This window comes from Lipophrys pholis, assembly GCF_963383615.2.
Source record: "Lipophrys pholis genome assembly, chromosome: 3".
Lineage (NCBI taxonomy): Eukaryota > Metazoa > Chordata > Actinopteri > Blenniiformes > Blenniidae > Lipophrys > Lipophrys pholis.
Genome location: NC_137627.1, coordinates 8,573,668 through 8,598,047, shown reverse-complemented (window position 1 = coordinate 8,598,047; position 24,380 = coordinate 8,573,668). Strand labels below are relative to the sequence as shown.

Below are 24,380 nucleotides of genomic sequence, written 5' to 3'. Positions count from 1 at the left end.
GACTGCATGCATGCTCGCAGATATTGAGCCGAACCGAGTGGATCTGTGGTAAACGCCAGGCCTGTCGACCTGGAACATGGTCAGATATTCCCATCACTTTATTTTATTTTATTTTAGCCGCCTCGAGTGTGCTCGATTTATGTATCACTTTCTCCTCTCAGGCTTGTCTGGCAAGCACAATCAAACCAATGTGCTTTTTTTTTCTTTTTTTTCCTTCTTCTTCTTCTTCTTCTTCTTCTTCTTCCCCTCTCCCCCCCCTTCTCCTTCACGGCCTGCTGATCTCGGGCCTCGGAGAGAGTCGCCACTTCTAGTTCTGTCCAGAACCTCTTGCCAGCGTTCGACAGCTTCAGGAACAAAGGTGTTTTTGTCTCTGTTAAGAAGCTGGCGCAGTTTAGCCTCCCGAACACTTAAAGCTCGTCGTCGTCCCATGCCGAACAAAACGCGATCCGAATGCGTTCCAAGTTTGAATTCGCTCCTCCCGTAACTCTAAATTTGGTGTTTCTTCTCGTCGCTTTAATATTTGATTCTGTAATTGTATTGGGAGGGTTTCTGCACACTACCGATGAAGGTTGAGAACAAACAGCAGTTGGATGTCAGTCTTTTGCCTTCTTTCAATGCCTTTTTTTTTTTTTTTTTTTTTGGAGCAAGAAGCACAACAGTTCACTATGTGCTGATAAAAGACCACCTTTGACACTTACTCCATGTTTTGGCCCCGATCACGGCTTGAGATCTCCGACTTGTCCTCAGTTTTTACACGTAGTTGCACACGTCGCCATTGGGTGGGGGACAAAGTTGGGATTGTGCGTCGAGTTGTGTCTAGAAGACTCTTGAAATGTATCGTGGTTTGATATCGAATGCCTTTGCACATCATCATCATCATCATCTCCTGTTTTGACTGCTGAAATACTTGAGACACACACTTGTATACACTCACACACACACACAGACGTACGCAGGGGCCAGTAGAAAAGCTCGCCCCTTCAATCATGGTAGCCCAAGTTTCTAGTATAGAGCCATATATATATATATATATATGATCATATATTTTCATGCTACGTTTAAGCTATATGTTAGGGTTATGTTTGCGGGATATTTATGTCGATCTGTTGGCCTAACTGGGCTTCAGGCTCGCCTGCTCACCAAATCTTCATTCAGCTCTGAAATCCTGACCCCCGATGTACTTGTTGGACGTTTTCAAGTGCTGGGAGTACGGTTACGCTGTGGTATTCCCTTTCGTACGTAGGCGCTCATATTGTACATAGTAATGATCCTACTGGAATCCATCAGTCCAGGTGATTGCTCGACAGCGTGGTTTCAGTTGCACTATTTCCAAACACCAGCTGGGTGAAGTAGGATCTTTGTTACGAACCGCACTCTCTCCAAAGGCCTCAGCGAAAGTACATTAGGGGCAGGATTCGATTTGGGGGGGGGGACTGGGAGAACAGTCTGAAGCACACTTTGGCTCAGCACTACAGTCATCTCAAAGTGGCCGGAGGGGGGGGAGGGGGGTCTCAAACGCACACGGCCCCGGCCCGCCTTCCCCGAGTTAGCAGACACTACGTAGGATGCCTCAAGCGTGAATGTTTAATGCTTCCGTCGGTTTCTCCTCACACACGAAAGAATTTATACTCGAAATATGTCCAGGATTTAGCACACCAGACACACACACACACACATACATATACATATACATACATACATACATACATACATACACACATCTTGAACTTATCAGTCGGACCAAGCCATGCACAAGTACAAACATCAAACTTACAGCCAAAATAACAAACAAACACACTTCTGATTCTTATCCACGGCAGTACACTGTGGCCTGTACTGTCGCTGTTCCTGTGTCTCTTTAGATTCAGACTTTGGGAGATGGGGTGACGGGAGAGTTATCTTTTAACAGAAGACGTTAAAAACTGTATAAAGTAGAGAAAACAATGACTTAAAAAGGTCAATCGTAATGGAAACTCATAAGCTGTACATTTGTAATAAAATAATAAAACAATTTAATTGTCCTGGGTCTGTCTCCATGTGTTTGATTATTATAACTTATGTTTGCCATTCCACACGTGTGTGAGTACCCTGTGGATTTAGTTCACCTCTACAAACTTGATGCACTTTGTATGTTTCAAACTGAAACAACATTTACATCACTTGCCTACAAATATGAAGACACACTGCTTCTATATTGACCTGCGTGAAAATGGGGATTTTTTTTTATTTATTTTTTTTAAATCCGGTACAATAAGCCGAATGCTGCCATGTTTGAAACAAATACTTCATTCAGATAAGATCTGGATATTTATCTTTGTTTAAAGGATAACTGTGAGGTAAACAAAGTCTTTGTTGATACAGGGACTCGCCGTGCTGAAATGAGACGACCTGGGTGCACATTTCCTAATATTATTAAACCATTAGACTTCAAAATAGAGTTACAATATCTACGTGAATGAGAAGAATGTTACATGTTTGTTATTTTTTGGGGGGGGTTTGGATGTCTTTGTGGGCACATTCCTGACCGGTATGAAGAAACTTGCTCTTTCTAGTTTCACAGCACTTATGTCGTAGCTTTGTCACCGGGGCGAGGGCCACACGGTACTCGAGTGGTTAATACTCCCGCCTCGGTGAGAAAATACCTAGTTTTCTCCCACAGTGCAAAAATGTGCATTTGGGATTAAACTGTATTTTAAATCCGACCCTATTCCATCACTAACGGGCTCAACCAGTCAAATGACACCAGTATAATCTATTGAAAAACCACATTTCTAAATGTTTCTGCCGTTGTAGTGCTGAAATGCATGTTTTAAATTTTCTCGTACAAATTATCTCCAAATAACAATTACAAAGTTATACCATTTGTAATCTGGAAGCCTCATACGCTGCACCAATCTTGCAGAAAGATCTGCAATCATGGCGACCTTCAGGCTAATATGAGCAAAAACGTGTTTCTCCTCAAGACGCATGATTCCTGCGGCCTTCGACATGCATGTTTGTTTGTTTTTTTGACAAGTTCCCCCTCGCAGTGCGTGAATACAATCGTCCGTATAAGGCGGGATTGTTGGTAGAGGGATTATTAAACAGTTTTGATGCTATAAATGTACAAGCCACCCCACAGTGAATGTATCTGCATTCTTTACTAGACACTTGTGCACACATTCATTCATAAAAAGCACACCTTGTTGCTTACAACAGCAATCTACATTTTTACAGACCAAACCTCCACAAGCATCATGACATTTCTATAAAACCACTTAGAAAAAAACCAAATGAGGAAAAATGGAGATTTACAAGTAGGAAGCTTGATTGAGCAGCATTTTTTAGGGGGGGTAATCTCAGATTACTTGGCATCCTAACAACAAGATGTAACAGGCCTCTGAGCTGCTACAGTACATGATAAATCAGACATCTCAGTTCTTATAGTCCAGCTTTGTCAAACAAACAGAAAAAAACAGACAGTTCTTTCTACATAAATTACTCTTCCTTCTTCCGGCTTTGGATCCACGCATCTCCGCATGGTCCAGGCTCTTTCCCGGCAGTCGTGGAAATGTTTAGTTTATCGTCCTATGCATGGTCATCCGAGCTTGAGGAGCTCGGCAGGAGAACGCATTCCTGTCTCCGACTCCTCTTCCTCCTCCTCTTGGCTATCCGCAACCTCCTGCGGATCACATCTACAAAAACACACATTCAAGCAAAATTAGACGATGAATGAGGATAAAACAAACAGAGGAACTTGTTACAGAAATAGACAAAGGTAACTTGAAGACCCTGAGTTCAGTTTTCAATATATAATATCAGCTTAATCTGTATTTTAATGTTAGAACAGCTTGTACATACAGCTCTGGTGTAGGGTTGCCTGTGGGTGAGAATTCAGTTGTCTTGTAAATCAAATGTGGTTTAATGCTTTAATAGTTTTAATAAACTGGAAAACTATAACAAGATATTTCTTAAAAAAAAAAGGCTTCATCCTAAACTGTTCTTAGACAACTGGAACGCAGATGAGGCGAACCGTCACAAGAAACTCAATAATGAACCTCATCAAACAGAATAGATCGAAAAAAAAGACTCCACCTGCGACACTGTCGTAGTCCTGCTGGGGGTCTCGCCAGTAGAGGCTGGGCGTGGTCCTCCAGTGGCGGTAGAGGCGGGTGTGAAGCACAGAGAGCGTGAGGAGGATGAGCAGGAAGCCCAGAGCTGCCGCCGCCCACACGGCCTCGTCCGTCCTGGGGGTCCTCTGCAGGCGCGTGACTCCCGGGGCGTGCGTGCAGTCGCAAGGCTCGCCGGCGCCGCAGCCGTCGCAGTCGCCGCTGCCCGTCTGGCCGCGGCTTCCCGACTGTGGAGGCCGCTGCGGCTGAGAATCAATGTCGGTGTTTTGACCTTGTTGATGGGAGTGTGGAGGCCTGTGGATTGGCTGATGCTCCGCCTCTCTTTCTTTGACATCCACTACTTCATTATCCTTCGCGGCGGGACCCGCTGTGTGATCCTTATCAAACACTTTCTCATTTGAGTTCTTGGGCTTCGAGTCTTTACCTCTGTGTCTGATTGAACTCGTACCTTCATGTTTAGAAGTGACACTCTGAGTTTTGGGCCTGGCGGTCTGGTTTGGTTCCTGCTTCACACTCTTTGTGAGAGCATGCGTCTCAGCAGAGGTTTGGGGTTTCCTGAGGTCAGTCTGTTCAGGACGGGGCTGCGCGGCGGCTGCGGTCCGTAGCAACGACTTGCTTCCCTCAGAGAGGAGAGTCCCAAACCCTGAAGAACCACTTCTAAGTGTAGTTGCAGATATGTTTGAGGAAAAAGGAAGAGCAGGTCTGGCTGTAACCCTCTGGCTATTGTTTTGGATTCTAGGCTGAGGAGTTCTCTTTGGACCGTGTAGATCTGAGAGATGTCCAGGTGTGCTGCTATCGTTCTCTGTACCTCCCGTCCTCTGAGGGGAAGTGTCACTGGAGTTATTAGTCAAAACACTGGATGAGTTTCTTGTGTTGTCCTTCACTTCAACACTCTCCAGCTTCTCTCCAGCAGCAGCTCTTCTCAGTCTGCTTCGGCTTCCTTCTTCCATTAGATTCGAGCCTTCCTTCTTAAAGCCGCTCAGCAGAGACAAGATGGTGTCTTCACAGCATTCTTTAAGAGATTCCTATGGATTCACAGCAAAAATATTCGACTGAAACGAGTGTATGTTTTCCTAGGAAGAACCATTTGAATGAACACAATGGGACGTGATCATGACTCATGACGTCTCCACACCTTTCTTTTTGTAGGCCGGTGCAGCGACGCTGACCATGTCAGCAACAGGTTGTACTTCATGTTTTGCGCCACGCCGTCAAACGCATTTCTCGCCGGCTGTGTCGTCGCCAGCCAATCACAGACGCCCGAGTAGGTGACGGTGGGAAGCTCCAGAGTGCGACCCCAGGACACCAAGGCTATTGGCTGAAGAAAGAGTGAACAGGACAACTCTGAGGCAAGAAACTCATCCTGGAATTGAACAGCAGCAGCATTTCCACCGCTTTATGCAGACAACAACACCAAGTCATGTAATGAGCATTTAACAGTCACCGTGCAAAGACTCCGTGGAGAAAAATAGGCAAATGAACAAAGGAAACTATTTCATTCAATAACACAAACCAAAGTTAAATGATGTATCTCGTACTGTAAAGATCTCACTATCCTATGAGTCTTAAGTGATCACATTTGATCATTTAAAGTAAGGCATGATTTTAAGCTTCCATTTGTTGGGTTTTGTCACTGAAAATAAGCTTTTAAGACTGAACTTTTGCTGTTGTTTTCTGTGATTCTGTAATAATTGGTAACAGGACTAAAATGTTTCATCCTAAAATGGTAGATTAACAGATATCTGATTCAATCTCTATCTAAAAGGTCAATCTCTGGAGGACTGAGTTCCTTCTTAAGTTGTGTGGCGTCGTTTCAGAGTTGAAGATGATGAATCTATTTATATTGATCAAAATCTACTTCAGTTGAAATGTTCCAAAGCGTAAACTCAAAGGTTATTTCCTGTTAACAGAATGTTCTGTCATGCACTTAATTGTTTTACTGCGTCTTTTGAAAGCCAATAAAACCACAGGGAGCAAAACGCTCCGGCAGAATTTGAAGGCAGATAATAACGACCTCAATTCCCAGAATAAACCTGAGCGCGGCTCACAGTGAGTTCGCTGAGGTGCTGATGTGGCGTCATGATGAAGTCTGGCAGACAGGAGCGAGCCAGTCCAGAGAGGAGGAGGCGCTCGCGACGCGGTGCGCACGGGTGATAGAGCAGGACCGGAGAGCCATGCTGGAAAAGATGGACACAAACACATGGAACGATCACCACAACAACTAAAACTGTGTTTACATGCTTATCAACAAACCTCAGTGTTTCTGCCTTCATGAAGGTGCGCATTGGTAGTAACACTAGATTGTTGACGTGAAATAAATATTTGTTTTTGCGACTCACATGCAGGTTATTGAGCCAACGCTGAGGAGGACAATACAAGTACTCCCCACTCTCCGCCATTACTGGTCTGTACGCTCCACTGCAAAACAACATAAAAGATTACAACGGTCACTGCTGCACAGTCAGCAAATGTCACGTGTCAGAACTCAAGGTTCGGCTGTTTTTGAGACCACTTCATAGAAAAGTGAGTCTGCTGTCCACGGATGTGTGTCCACTCACCTGCTTGGAAGACTGTGATTGTAGAAGATTGGCTTATCCATGCATAGTTGCCTGGCGGGCTGCAGTGAAAAGAAATCATCAAACCAGATTCCTTCGCCAAAGTCAAGCCAACGCTGCAATCGTCTCCACATTTGCTGACGTCAGTGGGTTTCCACATTTCATTTTAAGTGCAGTTTAGGGAGTCAAAGATCACTGAAAACTCAATAAAGATAGCAGATGGCGAAGTGAAGTGCTTACTCACCTCAGGGTCGTAAACAGAGTCAATACTGGGGAGTCTCTGTTGATAAGGAGGACAGTAAGACCATTGACACAACAATGGAGGAATAATGTGAAGGATGTAGGCCAGGATGTTATTAAGAGCCAAGTACTTCAATTTTTATTTTTTTTTCTTTCAAACATCTGTGTATTAGATGATGAGTGATGTTCATGTTAATGGCAGCAGGTCTGGTACCTGTGGAGACTCTGCACAGTCCCGGGAGACAGCATCCGGAGTCAGGTCCTTCTCCAAGTGCAGCTGTCACACACAGGCGAGGGAGAAATGCATCTGTAATAACTGATTATAACCCACATAGTAATGAAAAATACACCCATCAGAACTGCCTGTACCTTTCCGTTGTCACATGTCGGAGACTCGCACTGAACCACAGTGAGCCACAGCGCGGCCAGGAGAGCCACCGTCCCCCGGCAGGAGGCGGCTGGACCCGGCCTGGTGAGAGCCACCGTCCCCCGGCAGGAGGCGGCTGGACCCGGCCTGGCGAGAGCCACCGTCCCCCGGCGGGACGTCGCTCGGCCTGGCATGGTGGCGATAACCACTCAGTCATTCAATTCTGAACGGAGCAGCTTTAAAACAACTGCCATAACTTTAATTAAAGAGCCAGCAGCCCAGGAGAAGAAATACGCCACCGTTCATAACGTTAACAACGCAAACGTCCATCGAGAGCGACATGATTTCCTCCACGAGCCAACGCAACGTTATTCCGAAACTCCATAAAGCGAAACGGAACGACAGAAAATCTACATATTACATGGTTTTCTTAAAAAGAAAAGTGCCAGCGTTTTTCAGAATAACTCACACAAAACTTTTCAAGTTAAAGATATTTTACAAACATAACGTCTACACGAAGACTTTCAAAATAATACGATAGCAATAAGGCTTGGATTTAGTAGCGAGTATAATATCTTATTTTTTTTAAATAACTTTATTGGTCACTTATTCGACAGAAAAATATAAAGATTCATATATATTTTACTTATCTTTTTGCCTTCACTGATTTAACGCACAATAACATGTTATTCTCTGTTTAAGGGAATCTGATTTCCGTTTCCGGGATGTATTTACAGCCAGCTTTACAGAAAAGTTTATCTACGGAAGCTGCGAAAAGGCAAAATGCAAGAGAATTAAAAACACGCCTAACCTTGACCTGATCCATTAACAAAAACAACTATGTCCAACCAAGATGGGGTTTTTTTCCTCCCCAAACAAGAGAAAGGTTTTATTAGGAATACACCTTTGTAGCGTTTAACATTAAGATCAAAATTGGTTTGCCTTTCAGAGCAGGAGTGTCAAACGCATCTTAGTTCAGGGGACACATCCCAATTTTATCTTGAGGCAAATTAATTTACCTATACCTATTAACTAACCCTAAAACCTCGGAATTTAAACTTTAAACGTATTCTTTGTTGTGGTAAAGAGCACAAATTTCCACAATTTGTTTGATGGTTTGACGGGGCGGATTGGAGCCTCTTGTGGGCCACTTTTTGCCCATAGGCCTCATGTTTGACGGCCCTGCTTTAGAGGCAATAAAGGAACAGTTACATTTTTCCTTCAACCTTCTGAATGCGTCTGTTTGAGCCACACAGTCGTGTAGTAGTTAGGACTCTCTCACTTCAAAGTGAGAAGGACCCTGGTCTGAATCTATTAGTGCTCTGAGATGTAGTTTGCATGTTCTCCCTGTACATGTATAAATATTCTCTGAGTACTCCAGATTCCTTCCACAATCCAAAAGCAAGCATTTCTAGGTGGAATACATATGTTTGTGCTTGTGTACTTCCTCAAACAGCCAAAGCATTTTAGGTGAACTGGTTTCTCTAAATGTCACGGTATGTTTAAATGTGTGATGATGATCTGGTCCTCGGTGTTCTATGTTTTTGTCCATTGTAGGCGATTTACTCAGGTCCTAGCCGACCCTGACCAGGGCGAATGATGGATGCATCGATTTTAGGCAAACACTTTACCAATCCTGACTTATCTTGACAGTAAAGTTAGATGTACTTGTGCGATGGAATGAAGGCACTGACCACTGTTGTTGTAGCTTCCACTCCCCACATTCTCTTGATCTGATTTGTTGTGTCAGTTGAGTTTTTGTCCGAGACAAGTAGACTCAGGCAGCAGTGCCAGAGTTTTATGATTAGGATCTCTTTTTCTGGTTTTCATTTAATTCCTGCTTAGACATGGATGTGTCCTTTCCTCTTCAGTGTCCGTCTCTCTCTTTTGCATTTTTTTTTTAACCGTTTCACACAAGTTGGTTGTCCTATGGTTGATCACATTTTGTTATAAACTGTGTTCCTGATTTCATTCAAAATGCAAAGTTCTGGGAATGCTGTGTGTCTATTGCGAGGTTTATTATTGTATCACAATTTAGATGAAAAGAACCCTAAATTGTTTACCTACTTTCTGTTATTGCTTCAGTTATTTTGTTTGTATTAGCTCAGCTTTTAATGTTCAATGCTTTGCAAATTGATGTTATAACTGTGAGTATCCTCTAAGTGGCGACACAGCAGCAGAATGCAATTTTCTAATCTCTTGTGATGACTACAAACATAATGGATCTCTTTTAATCCACAAGTGAAGCCAAATACATTTGCTGCCCTCTGGTTTTTTGATTGCAGATAAACACATGGTTTTCTTCTGCACACTTAAGGTTGGACTGATATCGAGCTGACAGACGTTTTACTCACTCATTCTCACAAACCTGTCATTGTAAAAGCAACGAAACAGGAATTACCTGTTAGTGCAGGTAAAACGGCAACTATGAACCCACCCCAGTCAGAAAGCTGTGCCAACCAACTGAATAATTTCAAAATAAAATAAATTTTATAGCTGTTTAAATGTAAAAAGCCCCAAATCAGTGATCACATCGACAATAATCACATATATAGAAGCATCGGGAGATTAGAGGGTCATTGTTGTACTTACTGCTATTTTTTTTCTTTCAAATTTAGTTTTGTTTTGGAAGAAAACCTATGGAAGTGTGTTTGCTTTTAGTCACCTTGACACTGACACACTCGCCCCACCCCAAAGCTCCACAGTCCACACACCCACTCCGACACACGCACACCTCAGTGGAAAGCAATACAGGTGGGTTTGTCAGAGGACGACTGGCCTCCTGGACAGGAGAAGTCTGGACCTAAATGTCGTCCATCATCTCCTCAGGTTTGTCTAACTTTCTACACTTCATGCTTACTTCAGTGCAGACTTGATGTTATTTCGAATTGTGCTGCAAATTGGAAAAAAGTGCAATGATTTCCGAGAGAAAACCATTGATGCAGTTTTATATAAGCCTTTCTCCAGCCCGATCACAGATTAGACTGACAGTTTCCCCCCTCATTTACTTTCAAGGGTGTGGCACCTTTCTGAATTCTAAATGTTGTTATATTCTCTGTATTTCTTACCAGGTACACGATGGTAATCAAACTGCATGCAGTGTTTTGTTGATTTAGCCCTTCGTGTTTGTTCTTTTTAATCCCTGTGTGAGCTGTTCTGGCTGTTCATTTAAGGAAGTGGGAAAGTAAGGAAGTGTAGGCGCACACAGCACCCTCATTTGTTTCTCTTTAACATGCAGGGCATAAGTCGGGACAACATTTTACTTTTTAGTTTACTGCTATTGATTTGCAGGTACTCTGTCTGCATATTTAAAAAGAAAAAAAGAAGGAGATCCTTGTAGTGAGAGCTTATTGGCCACTTAATACCATCACCTTGAACTGTTTAGGTCTAGCTTCAGGTGGAGTGGACCATGCAGCTGTCCAGCTGCCAGGAGCAGTTCCCCCCGGTGGTTTGCAGCCCCTTCCTGAAGAGGCAGAGCCAGTCGAGGAGTCTGAGAAACCTGCGGGAAAAGCACGTGACACGGTGAGGATGAGAAGTAGAGGATCCACAGCAGTACATTGGTCTGACCGCATTGGTCTTTATTATTCAAAGAAATCACTAAAACTCTGCTCCACTGGAGCAGCAGACTGTTCTCTTGCTAAATACCCATGAAATAAGTTCAGAGGTGTTCAGTCCTCCCGGCAAGAAGTCAGGTGAAGTAACGTTTGCTTTCTCGGTCTACCAGGAGATGTATTCCTTTGATAGCTCTCCAGACAGTGACGACGAGGACGATGGGAAAAAGAAAAAGAAGAAGAAGAAGAAGATAAAGAAGAAGAAGAAGAAAAAAGTAAATATCATAATCATAAATGGTTCAGTCGAGCCTTCCGGTAACCAATCAGATGAAATGCCATCGCTGTATGTCCAGCCCTGCGGTTACTATAGGTCTTGATTTGTAGCAACACATGTGAGGCTGCATTGCTCTGCTGACCTCTGGCAGGACAAGGCCGGGCAGTTCAGCCTCCACCTCACTACCGCCAGTCAAACAAGAGGGAACCGGGAATTATCTGGTTATCACGTGGATCAACTGTCAGTTTCAGAAATTATTGCTTCATTGAAATTGCTGGAAAAGGTGTGTGTTTGAGTGTGTGTGTAGTTTTCATTTGTTGTGTTGTTAAGTGTTTGCGGAGCCCCTCCCTCCCGACCGGCGCCTTCTTTGGGTGCCGGTGACTGGATGTTTGGTGTGTTAGGAGTGACTCATTCGCTTAGATTCTTATTTTTCACTCCAACCAACAAAGGAGAGCACAAGTGAACCTATATGAGGTGTGAGCAGGTGAACAATAACTTCCCACCCTGTGTTTGAACAGGATTCAAGCTCCTCCTCCTCCTCCTCTTCCTCCTCTTCCTCGTCTTCATCCTCCTCTTCATCAAGCAGCTCCTCAGATAGTGACAGTGAGGTAAGTCACATGTATTTGGATCCCGTCATCATATTCTAGTTGAAAAGAAGAAGGCAAGACCTCTTTTGATTTGCTTGGACAAGCAAATGTTTATTTGTTCAACAAGGAAGCTGCAATTTATTCAACCACAATATGGAAAATATAGCAAACATAAATCTTCCGTGTCAGAGCTGGTTCTGTCCGACTCAACAGACACAACAACTTGTTCACCTTTTTATCCATTTCAGACATCTGCTCGCAAAGAATTTTGGACTTATTTACCCTCCAGAATTCCTCCAGTTGAACAAATTCATGGGTTTTTAATGTGTGCACTTTCTCTTTTTACCCCTCCCTTGACATTTCAATGTGGAACAAACCTGGGATTTATTACCTTCGCCTCATCAATCCCACCAGCCGTCATTTCTTTTTCTTGGAGTTGCTGTGCTTTGGCCTCCAGGTCTGTTGAAAAGCTCTGTTTTAGGTTCAATACATTTGCGAGGAGGACCAGTTCTGAATGAATTAGCAATTATAAAATACTGAGGAACACATGTTAGGCTGGGTTAATGGCTTTATTTTAGCCATGTGTTTGAAAGGCAATCTGTCTTGGATTCATCCTGCGATTCTCCCATCAGCTGAGACAACCTGAATTAAAGTATGGATCAAGGGTGTCAAACTAATTTTAGTCTAGGACCAGACTTATATTTAAACTTCAAAGTTTTAAAGTCTATATTTTCACAAAAATTACTACCAAAAATTACTACAATCTCGACACAAAGCTTACTGATACCTTCTGGTGCAAAATACAATGAAATGTCCAGAACGGTTCTGCTGTAGCTGCTTTGCATTATGGGCGTTTTTAAAAACTCACTCTTGACAGCATGGTCTCGAGCAACGATTTCTCAGCTCGGGTCTCAGTGTTCCGTTTTGTCTGCTACTGTAGAGAATTTTTAAAATGAAATTCTTGTTTGTTTTTTTTTTGTCTTTTTGTCTTTTGTTTGTAATTTGTTTGGCGATTTGACGGGTCAGAATGGAGCCCCTCATGGCCCTTAAGTTTGACACCCCTGCTATAGGGGCTCTATAGATGAAAATGCTGATCATTTGAGTATTTGTTGGATTTATAAAATCACAGTTTTCAACTCTCTTATTCTTAGAAGCTCAGCAGATAATCTAAACTGTAGTGATCTGAGAGCTCAGCAGACCCGGAAAGGTTCAGAGGTTTAGCTAAAACAAACGATCGAAGCGATCTTGTTGTTACATGTTATACACCAGCAATATATTTGAAATGAGGCATATAGACAGTGGTTTGGTCCACACTGAATCTTTACTCCAGAAATGCTGCATTTCGTTCTTTGTCACAAGCACAATTTACCTGAACTCTTATGAAACTGAGGAGGAAGTCATGTGGGGACATACAGTCACAACACAGTCAGTCTCTGTTAGAATCAAGGTGGGGGAAAAACTGGGGGTAATTATGTTTTCTGGAGGCATGTTGGATCAAGAACGTCATTATTATAAGTCATATAGCACACAAAGTATTTAGTGTCGTCCTATATTACCTGACTTCATGTGACTGCACTCATAAAACGACTTTCTGCGGGTGGGGGTTGGGTAATCAGGTGAGTGCGAAGAAAAGTGAGCGACTCCTCTCTGGGGTTGGAGTCGCAACTGACTGGTTGTAAAGTAGCTGTAAAGAAGAATACTAGATCTATTAAAAAGAACGCCACCAAAAGCAAAAGGAATGCAGTTTGCTCTGAGCAATAGGCGGTGGCGGCGGCGGTGGAGCTGATGTCTTGATTGCCTGATAGCACTCGGTATCTGACGGGAGAAAACACACCCTGTGTGTGTGTGTGTGTGTGTGTGTGTGTGTGTGTGTGTGTGTGTGTGTGTGTGTGTGTGTGTGTGTGTGTGTGTGTGTGTGTGTGTGTGTGTGTGTGTGTGTGTGTGTGTGTGTGTGTGTGTGTGTGTGTGTGTGTGTGTGTGAAGTCAGACGTTATTTTTGCTGCTTTGTTTGTCGTGACAACGCCCCTCAAGTCATAATACACCCGAATGTATCTGTGGGTTTGGGCGCATGCATACTTGCATGCATGATTGCATTGAAGAGAAGCAGCTGATGTTCCTGCATCAGCAAAACTATAACTGCACTATGATAGGTTATCTTTGTGTGTTTTGTATTCTCTGCGTGTCCGCAGTAGATGCAGAATTATTTAAAGAAAAAAAAAAAAATAGGGTCACATATAACTAGGAGGCAGCAGATTCATCTGTATGTCACTTGATCACTTACACACGTATTTGTACAAATCACAGAAGAGTTGCATGTTCATTTTGAATATTTTCCTGCAGGATGATAAAAAGAAGAAGAAGAAGAAGAAGAAGAAAGATGAGAAGGAGAAGAAAAAGGTTGGCTGCCAAGAGTACATCTATAACAACGGCGTCATATCTCAAGAGGGTAAGAGGAATACAATGTTTCCCACTTGTAATGTAGAAAGGCCGTCATGTTTTTTTTTTTTTGAATGGCTTGTGGCTTTATTACAAAGTCATGTGTGGCGTATATCATCCGTCTTGACATGATATGCAAAATCAGGTGACATTGCCCACGGTCAGGTGAGGTGAATGGCGTCAGTTCTATATTTAACATCACAGAAGTAAGCGTGTTAGTGATATATATATATATATATATACATAGACATATTTTGTTCTCAAACTTGTTGGAAACAGGATAAACGTAAGGATTTCAAAGGGTTTTGGTCACGTTCAAAAGGCCTGCAGCTCTTGTGTGGTTTTCCCAGTCTCCAGTAGATTGTATTTATCAAAAGAAAAAGTTGCAAATGAATGACACGGTCTTGCGCAGGCAAAGCTCATTTATGCACAAAACGCCCATAGAGCTCCCGTCTTGCAAATTGCAGTAACATATTTTATCCACACCTTCATGGATAAGGGTTGCTTTGATCACAAAATGGAATCTGGACCTTGTTGGTGTTCATAACATTATGGCTGATGAAGAGATTAGATGCTTTATTTAGCAAGCTATTTAATAAGACATAGCCATGTAGTTGATATGGTGTAATGTTTTTCACTTAAATGATAAAACAAACCTATTGCTTGAATTTGAACGAAGAAAACAAATCCTGATATTAAAACAGAGGTCTTTGTTTACAAAAGCTAATAAAAACTCAGATTTTTTTTGAGGGGTATTTTAGAGTTTCTGTTATTGAAAATTGACAGACTTGAAATGAACAATTTCTAAACTTTCAATGGCTGCTGATGAACTGAACCGATGAAATATTAACCCACCTGACTGTCTCGTCATTGTAATGTGGCTTTTCTGTCAACGGATCTCTTTACGAAACGTTCCCAGGTCCTGATGATCAACAGGAAGGTCAGCCTGCCGACGGGCAGCAGATGAACCCGGTGAGATAAGATGACTCAACACACTGTGGGAAACGGACAGCATTTCTGTTGTAAAACCTTTTTATTTAAGATTGTTTTAAAATTCATACTTCAGGAGTACAGCTCATCAGATGAGGAGGATGACAAGAAGAAGAAGAAGAAGAAAAAGAAGGAGAAGAAGAAAAAGAAGAAGAAGGTATGGCACATGTTACCGAACAGCAAATGCACTGATACTTTCTATTGTTGCTTTTGCAAATGTACTTCCTCTCTTCCCCAGGAGTCGTCTTCCTCTTCATCTGATAGTTCTTCCTCGGACAGTGAGGACGAGAAGAAGAAAAAGAAGAAGAAAAAGAAAGACAAGAAGAAGAAGAAAAAGAAAAAGAAGGTAGGATTTGTTTAGCCCACCTTTACGCTTTACGACAGATGCTGTACATTGCTTGATAGCACACAGAATTCAGATATTCTCACCATTAATTTGACCTGCAAAGACCATGATAAGGTATCTTCTCATTTTAAGGTATTTGTAGGGAAAAAACCCAAAGTTTTGACATACTCAGTTTGAGAATTGGTTCAGAGTAACTCGATTACAAAAAAAAATAAATAAATCATCTTATTCTCAAATAAGTGGTTTTGACTAATATACCAACTGTTTTCATTTTGCAGGATTCCAGCTCCTCTTCATCTGATAGCTCCTCCTCTTCATCATCTTCTTCTTCCGACAGCGATGATGGGAAGAAAAAGAAGAAGAAGAAAAAAGACAAAAAGAAGAAGAAAAAGAAGGACAAGAAAAAGGTGGAGATTCCAAACTCATCCTACAATCTTTTATCTTAATGCAACTGTAGCTGGTTATTTTATTATCTATGTGCATAAAATTGGGGAATGTGTTTAGAATAGACAGTTCAACAATAGAGAAGTCGTGTTGATCTTGAAAATACACATTTCCTTATTACAACGCAACCAGAGAATTATAGTTTATAGAACCATGGCTTCTCGTGTTGCAGAATATTACCTAGCTTGACATTAAAATCGATTTTTGTATTGTCCTAGGACTCCAGCTCTTCATCATCTTCATCGTCGTCATCGTCTGACAGTGAAAAAGACAAGAAGAAAAAGAAGAAGAAAAAGGTGAAATGCAGGTTTCTTTTTAAATAAGTAAGACATCAATTTTGTATTGAACCTTCATCTCAGAGGTGATTGCCGGCTGCATTTTGAGATATTTATTGCATCTGATTTGTTATGTTTTGCAGCATGTGTGATTATTGTCTGGGTGAAACTGTTTCTGACTCATGACGACAGTATAGGGAGGTTTGTGCTCATTTCTAAAGGGAAGAGATTCCACAGCAGTTCACTCACCGTCCGCAAACGATGGGTGTGAACTGGTTCGCTTGTCAGGGCCTGTTAAAGAATGGCAGGAAAACTTGGGAGAGTAGAAATGAGAAAATGCAGTAGAAATGAGTCTTATACCAGGGTGCCTGCATGCACTTTTTTCATACTATGTTGGAGACTCCTAACACATCAAACACTGGTCATCATTATTCCTGTTGTGTTCTGGTGCAGCTCTGCCTCCTTTAAAACACATCCACCATAAGAACAGATGGTTGAAGGAGAAATAAATCCACTTGTAATGTCATTACAGTTGTTTCTTTCATTGCACCTTCAAAAAGCAAAACAAAAGAAATGACCTTGCTTTAGTGTGTCAGCACCTCTTATATTTTGATCGGGATTCCGTTTGTGTTTTTCACAGGATGACGAACAGGAGGAGCTCAGTAGTGTCAGTGCACTTGAAGCGGCAGGTAAATGTTTTGGATTCTTTATTGCTTAATAAAAGAAAAACGTATTACCACATGGAAACGCCATTAGAGCTGCAGCCATGCACTTGTTTGGTGTTTCACAGTGAAGTAGTGTTGAACTTTCTCCATTTTTGCAGGTGGTGAGGCGGCAGGACCAACTCCTGATGGAGATACAAAGAAAGATAGCGACAAGGTATGAAACACACAGTCACATACACACGTTTGCACGCCATCCACAGACACAAAGTAAAGTCATTGCCTTTGAATTTCTCACGGCAGTCACAAGCCAAAGCACCCAAGGGAGCAGAAGAGGGGAAACTCTCCTCTACACTTTCAGGTATATGAGCTTTTCTGACTTCAAAATTGACATCAAATTGTCATTATAGTCGGCCGTCATGATGCTTTCTGTCCAGCAGGGGCAGCAGAGGTATACCCCAAAGGTGCTGAGGATGGCAACTTGACCGATGATGAAGGGGAGGGAGGGGACGTGAGTGGGAAGAAGAAGAAGAAGCTTAAGAAAAAGAACAAAAAAAAGGTAACCGATGTTTGAAGGGGAGATAAATCCCAACCATTTGACTAATTATTTGAGTTTGATTGGTGTTAAAAAGTTTTGAAATGAAAATGATGATGAACATGCCAGGCACACTGCGTTTGATTTGATTCTCAGGACTCCAGCTCCTCTTCATCCGATAGCTCAGACAGTGAAGATGACAAGAAGAAAAAGAAGAAAAAGAAGAAGGTTTGCATTTCAATAACATTTAGAATAAGATTTAGTTTTTGCATTGAATGGATATTAAAGTATCTCTTGTGCTCCTGTTTTACAGGATTCCAGCTCTTCCTCATCCTCATCGTCCTCCTCTGATAGCGAAGATGACAAGAAGAAGAAGAAAAAGAAGAAGAAGAAAAAGAAGAAGAAGGTGGGAACTTTCTTTCTTATTAACTTTTAAGGTTTAGGTTTTTTTTAGTAGTTTGTGTTTTCTTTTAATATATTACCTTTTTTTCTGTCCAGGACTCTTCTTCCTCCTCCAGCGATTCAAGTGATGATGACAAGAAGAAGAAGAAGAAGAAAAAGAAGAAGGTGGGAACCTTCTTTCTTCTTAACTTTTAAGGTTTAGTTATTGTTTAGTAGTTTGTGTTTTCATTTAAAATATTAACATTTTTTATGTCCAGGACTCTTCTTCCTCCTCCAGCGATTCAAGTGATGATGACAAGAAGAAAAAGAAAAAGAAGAAGAAAAAGGTGAGACGGGGTCATCCCTTAAATCAACACCATAGTTATGAGGGACGTGAATATTTTTTGATTACACTCATTGTATAATTATTCTTGTCAAGGATTCCTCGTCGTCGTCCTCCAGCGACTCTTCCAGCGATGATGACAAGAAGAAAAAGAAGAAAAAGAAAGACAAGAAAAAGGTGAAGTTTACTGATTAGTTGTAGTATTAGTTTTACTCTGCTGTTGCTTTCGATTACTTGTGTATAAAAATTGTGTTTTCCAAAACAAATGTACTATGCCTATTTTTCCGTGCAGGATTCTTCTTCATCCTCCAGCGATTCTTCGAGTGACGACGATAAGAAGAAGAAGAAGAAGAAAAAGAAAGACAAGAAAAAGGTGACGGTCACTGATAAATTGTAAAAGGGGCACAAAAAGTAGTGCCCCTACATTTGCGTTTTATTAGATAATTTGCCATGACAATGTTTCCCGGCATGAAGCTTAAACAAATTCACAATTCCTCTTGTTCTGTACAGGATTCTTCTTCTTCTTCATCCTCCAGCGATTCTTCCAGTGACGATGATAAGAAGAAGAAGAAGAAGAAGAAGAAGAAGGAAAAGAAGAAGAAGAAGAAGAAAAAGAAGAAGGTGGGGACAAGTTTCCTTTGTGTCAATTATGTTGTAACTTTGGAAGATGGTCCAAAATGTTTCTTCAAAACGCTAGATTTTTCTTTTCTGCTGTGAGATTATTCTCAATGAATGTCCTGGATATATGTGGCTGAGACAGAGTGGACGATGTGAAGGTGCAAAGATGTGAAGGCTTGCATGTTGATGACCGCTGAATTTCATGGCTCATGTTGGAAAAAAAGGAAAAGCTTTTATCAAAATAAAAACTTTTGTATTTTTATTGTCCAGGATTCTTCTTCCTCCTCCTCCAGTAATTCTTCTAGTGAGGATGACAAGAAGAAGAAGAAGAAGAAGAAGAAGAAGAAGAAAACGAAAAAGAAGGTGAGAAATTGACCTTCAGTGTTTATATTTCCTGGATCTTGCTTGATTGTCAGTTTATGAGTTTCTATTTAATAAAAGGGACATAATATCCGAATTACAATGAAATACTTTGAAAGTCCGTGCAATTCTTTTTCTATCCAGGATTCTTCTTCTTCCTCTTCGTCTTCGGACTCATCCAGTGATGACGACAAGAAGAAAAAGAAGAAGAAAAAGGAGAAGAAGAAGAAAAAGAAGAAGAAGAAGGTGAGAACATATCATCTTCTCTTCTGTTGGTTCTTATTATTGTGTTTCGGGATGTTTACAGTAATTTCCCCTTGTGCTTTCAGGATTCGTCTTCTTCCTCCTCCTCTTCTGATTCCTCTAGCGACGACGACAAGAAGAAAAAGAAGAAGAAGAAGAAAGACAAGAAAAAGGTAATGATGAATTGGGTCGTGTCTTTGTTTCCCATTGGTTCTCCGATGATAGAAAACCGAGACGTGGGACTGTCAGCTAAGATGTATTGCTTCTGTAGTAAGAAGGGAAACTATTAAGTAGTAACGCACTTTATGAATCTATATCCAAGGACTCGGATTCTTCGAGCAGTGACGATGACAAGAAGAAGAAGAAGAACAAGAAGAAAGACAAGAAGAAGAAAAAGAAGAAGGACAAAAAGAAGGTAGCTCAGCGTGTTATCAACGCATGCTGAATGCGTGCTCAAGATATAGTGACACAAAGCAGATGAATGGAGCGTGCACGTTTTTTCTTTCTTTCATTTTATCAGGACTCAAGTTCTTCAAGCTCCTCGGACAGCTCCAGCGACAAAGAGAACAAAGACAAGAAGGACAAGAAAAAGAAAGAGGTAAATCAGTCATGGGATAAGATTCTTATCGGAGGAGTTCCCTGATGGAAGAAACGACAGAATAAAACTGTTTTCCCGATGTTTATCTTTTTAGCATTCAGGCTCATCAGGAAGTGAAACTGAGAAGGAGTCACAGAGTGTAAGTCTTATTCTAGTATCCATGATGTGATACATTATTATGTAACGATTCGACTTAACCTTGTGTTTCATGTACACTATGCGTAATGTGCAGTCCCGATTGGTGTTTGTTGCAGGATATGCCTGATAAAGAGCCAAAAAGTGAGCCCAAAACGCAAGTTTCAGGCTCCGGACCTGGTGGACTGTCTGCCAGCAGCGGCAGCGGCGGCGGCAGCAGCAGCAGCAGCTCGAGGCCCGGTGGAATCCCCCTCGTCCCCATCTCCCCCCTCCCCTCCAAACCCATCATAAAGCAGGATCCCTCGAGCACTCCAACCCTCTCTTCGGGCACTTCGTCGTACTCCTCCGGCATTTCGTCATACTCCCCGAGTTCTCCATCCTTCTCCTCGGGTATATCCTCTCTCTACTCAGGCTCTTCATCTCACCCCTCCGGTACTCCATCTTTCTCCTCGGGCGCTTCACCCTACTCTCCGGGTAAATCGTCTCTCACATCAGGTACATCATCTCTCTCTTCGGGTACTTCATCTCTTTCCTCAGGTACTAAAACTTTCTCCTCCGGTACTCCATCTCTTTCCTCAGGTACTAAATCTTTCTCCTCCGGTACTCCATCTCTTTCCTCAGGTACTACATCTTTCTCCTCAGGTACTACATCTTTCTCCTCCGGTACTCCATCTCTTTCCTCGGGTACTAAACCTTTCTCCTCCGGTACTCAATTTCTTTCCTCAGGTACCTCATCTCTCCCATCTGGTACCTCATTTCACTCCTCGAGTGCCTCGTCCCAGCCCGACACCCTCTATAGCTCCTCGCTGAGTATGGGTGACAGGCACTTCAATCGCAGGCCTCCCAGCCCGATGGAGAAGCTGATGGGGAGCCCAGTGAAGAGGTACGGAGAGCCGACGAGCCGCTCCTCCAGCCACCTCTCGTCCAGTGACCTGCTCAGAGGCACCAAGCCCTCCCAGCAGTGACAGGGTGCGCATTTAAAAAGTAGTTGCTGATTGAAAACCAAAAGGGGGAAAAAAAGAAATGGCTTGTGCGTGACATTGGAAACAGTTGAGAATAATAATGATGAGAAACTTTTTAAACAACTTGTTCTCGAGATGGTACGAGGACTTTTTCCTGTGTTGTTACTGATGGGACGGAGAGGTTACTGGGTATCGATGAAAATGTGCTTAACGAGGGAAATAATCCTACCATGAAAGAACATAGTTTTCTTTATGACATGTCCATTTATGGAGGGGCTTGTCAAATCGCAACCGCATGAAATGTTTGCTTAAAGGGAATAAAACTTAAAATTCCAATTGTCCTCTGTTGTTGTCTCCCTGCATGCAAGCATATATATATATGAATAATGGAATTTACATATTAGGTCAAACCCTCTGTTTATCTTATTTCACTGTTTTAAGTACTTTAGTTTCCTCTAATTGTATTACAGGATACATGTACAAGTCTACGACCAGTTCAGACTCTTGTATCATGACAACAGTAATTATGGCCTTTTAAGACTGAAACAGGCCGTCCAAAGAAATACTAACAACCTTAAATTTGGATATGGTAAACAATGGCTACAGTTATTTACAATATACTAAATATGTAAAGTACTTTATATGAACTTTTTCCTCTCAGACAATATGCTTCTCACAAACAAAAAGAAAATGATGATGTTGAAGAATGGAAAATAAAAAAAAACTTTATCATTTAAGAATTTGCACCACCAGTCCTTGAAACCTGATAACTTTTATTAGTGTACTTTGTTTGTTGTACCCATCTCTCTGATGGGTGCTGTTTTTATTGTGTGTCTGTTTTAGTAGGTTGTCTATTATCGTGCTTTTATAACACTTTGTAATCGAGGACAATGTCGATCAACCTGAGGCACACCTGTGCAATAAACCTGCTGACTAATCAGCGTCTTGATATGCCACACCAGTGAGGTGGATGGACTATCTCAGCAAAGGAGAAGTGCTCACCAACACCCATTTAGATTTTAAAATTTGTGAACAATATTTTACAGAACTAGGCCTTATGTGTACATAGAAAAAGTCTTTAGTCTCTGAGTTCAGCTCATGAATAATCGGAGCAAAAACTAAAGTGTTTGGTTTATATTTTTGTTCAGTGTATTTGTGTTACTTGCTGCAGTCTATATTTGTGGGAGCCTTTTCATCTTTGGCATTGTTTTGTAATGGTCTTGGTTGGTAGCAACAGAGTGGATTCAATATGAAATGGTGAGTCAGTCATCACACCATCTGGTGGTTGCAACTCGAATTGCAAGACTGAGCAGGCGACAAGTGTGAGTCTGTTTTACCTGCAGCACGTCACTGAATTTGCTTTAAAGGTTCATTTTATGGTTTTTACAGTTGCTGCTTTTGAAATAGCTTGAAAGGTACAGTATGTCATGGTGTTGAATCTATAAAATTAAAGTAGCATCTCAATGAGACAAAAAAACAAACCCCAACAGTCCTGAAATCATCTTGATAAAACACCACACAGTGTTTGCCTTGTTGGTTCCAATGACGGATGAGCTCAGGGTTGCAGAGGGGATCCCAGTTCACACAGCGTCACGCTCGCATTCATTTCACGCCTAAAGGAAGTTTAGAGCCATCCGTTTTCATCAAATGCATGAAAACCCCTGCACACCCAGGGAAAACATACAAACTCAGAAAGGCCCTACACGCGCATCATGTGAAAGTACAAAGCACCACTGTGAAGCTGCTTCTCCAGAACCTGTTGATTCCAACCAAGGCGCCCTACATTCTTATCACACACGACGGATTATTGCTTTTCCGCCTGCATCTGGAAATGGTCTGTCAATCAAGCGGCAGCAAAACCCAGCTGGGGCCCTTTGTGGGCGGGGCTTGGCTCAGTCACGTGGTGTGGGTGAGGACAGGTGAGGCTGTCTTTGTTTGTGAGCTGTGTTGATACCTGGAAGACTCAGACCAACAAGATGTCGTTCAATTTTTTGGGTAGTATGCTTAGATTTACTATGTTGTGTTTGTTCCTTTGAAGCTCAACGTTTTTTTTGTTTTGTTTTGTTTTCTGGACGATGCTAATTCAGACTTACTGTAATACCATTGCATGTCCATCTCATTTGTAGGTTTGGAGAATGATGAGGACAAAATAAAGAAAGAAGAGGCGCAGAAAGACGAATGGTCTTTCCCCTGGAGTAAGAAAAAGGATGACGACAAGTCCAAGGTTGGTGGTCAAAGGCTTTGCATGTGTACAGTCTGACAAAGATAAAGCTTTAAACGTTTTTGAGGGAGAAAAATGCAACTGAAGGAACTTTCTTTCAAAAAAAAGAAATTGAATCAGTGATTCTGGCTTTTTTTTGTGTTTGCAATCAATAAATCTGCTGAGTAGTTCAATGATATGTGTTTTATATATATTCAGGGTGACAGCAAAGACAAATCGGGTCATAAGGACAGCAGTGACAAGTCCAAAAGCAAAGACGGGAGTGAAAAAGACAAGAAGAAGAAGAAGGGGGAGAAGAAAGATGGAGGTGGTACCTCCTCCTCCTCCTCCTCCTCCTCTTCATCGTCCTCTAGCAGTGATGAGGTAGGTCCACTTCTGCTGCCACTTCAGTGACTTCACTGTGTCATTAGATTATTCTTGTTGAGGCTATTTTGAGGTTTTTTGTGCAGATTTGAGTGTGTCAGTCGTCGGGAGTGTGAATGTGTCATGAAATGCAGCCCAACAGGTCACATACCTGTCACGCCTCGGTTTGAAAGCAGACAAAGTAGGTTTGAACAGAAATTCCACAGCAGGTTTTACCATCGATGCTTCTTTCAATCAGACTGAGCACACCACGCCCTGCTGTGTGTGTGTGTGTGTGTGTGTGTGTGTGTGTGTGTGTGTGTGTGTGTGTGTGTGTGTGTGTGTGTGTGTGTGTGTGTGTGTGTGTGTGTGTGTGTGTGTGTGTGTGTGTGTGTGTGTGTGTGTGTGTGTGCGTGCTATATTTAGTCAAACTGTTCTCCTTCAGATCTGCATATTCACTTGTTGTTTTGGCCCCTTACTGTGCAGCATAAGGACATTTAGTCTCAGTTCAAAACTGAATTTACTTCTTCCACATGTTTTGATTCAGAGAAAATGGAAGGACAAGTGTTGGTCATGTTGTGTAAAAAAATTTTTTATGTAAAACTTCCCTGAGAGAAGCAGAGGAGAAACCAGTGACAGACAGCCGGAAAATAGGTTTTGTGCTTTTTCTGCAACTATTTTATATAATTGGTGTATTAAAATGTGACGAGTCCTTTTGGCTGTAACTGCATTGTTTTTTTGTTTGTTTTTATTTTATCCTTTCAGAACTGATGCCTCCCGGAGTTCCTCACTTCTTTAATATTCTA

At 41.9% G+C, this 24,380-nt stretch overlaps 2 protein-coding genes across 5 annotated transcripts; one reads left to right on the top strand and one right to left on the bottom strand.

Annotated features, from left to right (window-relative positions):
• Positions 1–915: 915 nt before the first annotated feature.
• Positions 916–7,763, bottom strand: tp53i13 (tumor protein p53 inducible protein 13). The gene is made up of 9 exons (XM_080459603.1): positions 7,274–7,763; positions 7,119–7,181; positions 6,909–6,944; positions 6,668–6,726; positions 6,449–6,527; positions 6,158–6,286; positions 5,245–5,427; positions 4,075–5,134; positions 916–3,674 (listed from the first exon to the last, which is right to left on the bottom strand). The coding sequence occupies exons 1-9, from the start codon at positions 7,463–7,465 to the stop codon at positions 3,568–3,570; spliced, it is 1,908 nt and encodes a 635-aa protein (XP_080315729.1). The 5' UTR covers positions 7,466–7,763; the 3' UTR covers positions 916–3,567.
• A 2,211-nt stretch (positions 7,764–9,974) lies between these two features.
• LOC308107317 (uncharacterized protein) lies at positions 9,975–21,688 on the top strand. Of its 4 annotated transcripts, XM_080459600.1 has the most exons (29): positions 9,975–10,100; positions 10,657–10,793; positions 10,996–11,097; positions 11,615–11,704; positions 14,024–14,129; positions 15,039–15,091; positions 15,186–15,266; positions 15,348–15,455; positions 15,734–15,862; positions 16,118–16,195; positions 16,815–16,863; positions 16,998–17,053; positions 17,140–17,197; positions 17,274–17,395; positions 17,528–17,599; positions 17,685–17,777; positions 17,870–17,938; positions 18,031–18,099; positions 18,192–18,272; positions 18,388–18,468; positions 18,606–18,716; positions 18,984–19,076; positions 19,218–19,319; positions 19,403–19,489; positions 19,639–19,731; positions 19,837–19,914; positions 20,009–20,053; positions 20,169–20,439; positions 20,776–21,601. In XM_080459600.1, the coding sequence occupies exons 1-29, from the start codon at positions 10,079–10,081 to the stop codon at positions 21,012–21,014; spliced, it is 2,775 nt and encodes a 924-aa protein (XP_080315726.1). In that variant the 5' UTR covers positions 9,975–10,078; the 3' UTR covers positions 21,015–21,601. The 4 variants fall into 4 exon arrangements, with proteins under 4 accessions (XP_080315726.1, XP_080315724.1, XP_080315723.1 ...); XM_080459598.1 differs by having other exon boundaries at positions 17,277–17,395; positions 20,169–21,688; XM_080459597.1 differs by having other exon boundaries at positions 20,169–21,688.
• Positions 21,689–24,380: the final 2,692 nt, after the last annotated feature.

Bases quoted from the DNA above. Each gene is read 5' to 3' on its own strand.
- tp53i13 (XM_080459603.1), bottom strand. From the start codon at position 7,465: ATGCCAGGCCGAGCGACGTCCCGCCGGGGGACGGTGGCTCTCGCCAGG. The intron at 6,945-7,118 runs GTACCAGACCTG...CCTTATCAACAG, and splicing joins ACTGTGCAGAGTCTCCACAG to AGACTCCCCAGTATTGACTC. The intron at 6,287-6,448 runs GTGAGTCGCAAA...CATCTTTTCCAG, and splicing joins GTTGGCTCAATAACCTGCAT to CATGGCTCTCCGGTCCTGCT.
- LOC308107317 (XM_080459597.1), top strand. From the start codon at position 10,079: ATGTCGTCCATCATCTCCTCAG. The intron at 19,915-20,008 runs GTAAATCAGTCA...TTATCTTTTTAG, and splicing joins AGGACAAGAAAAAGAAAGAG to CATTCAGGCTCATCAGGAAG. The intron at 20,054-20,168 runs GTAAGTCTTATT...TGTTTGTTGCAG, and splicing joins CTGAGAAGGAGTCACAGAGT to GATATGCCTGATAAAGAGCC.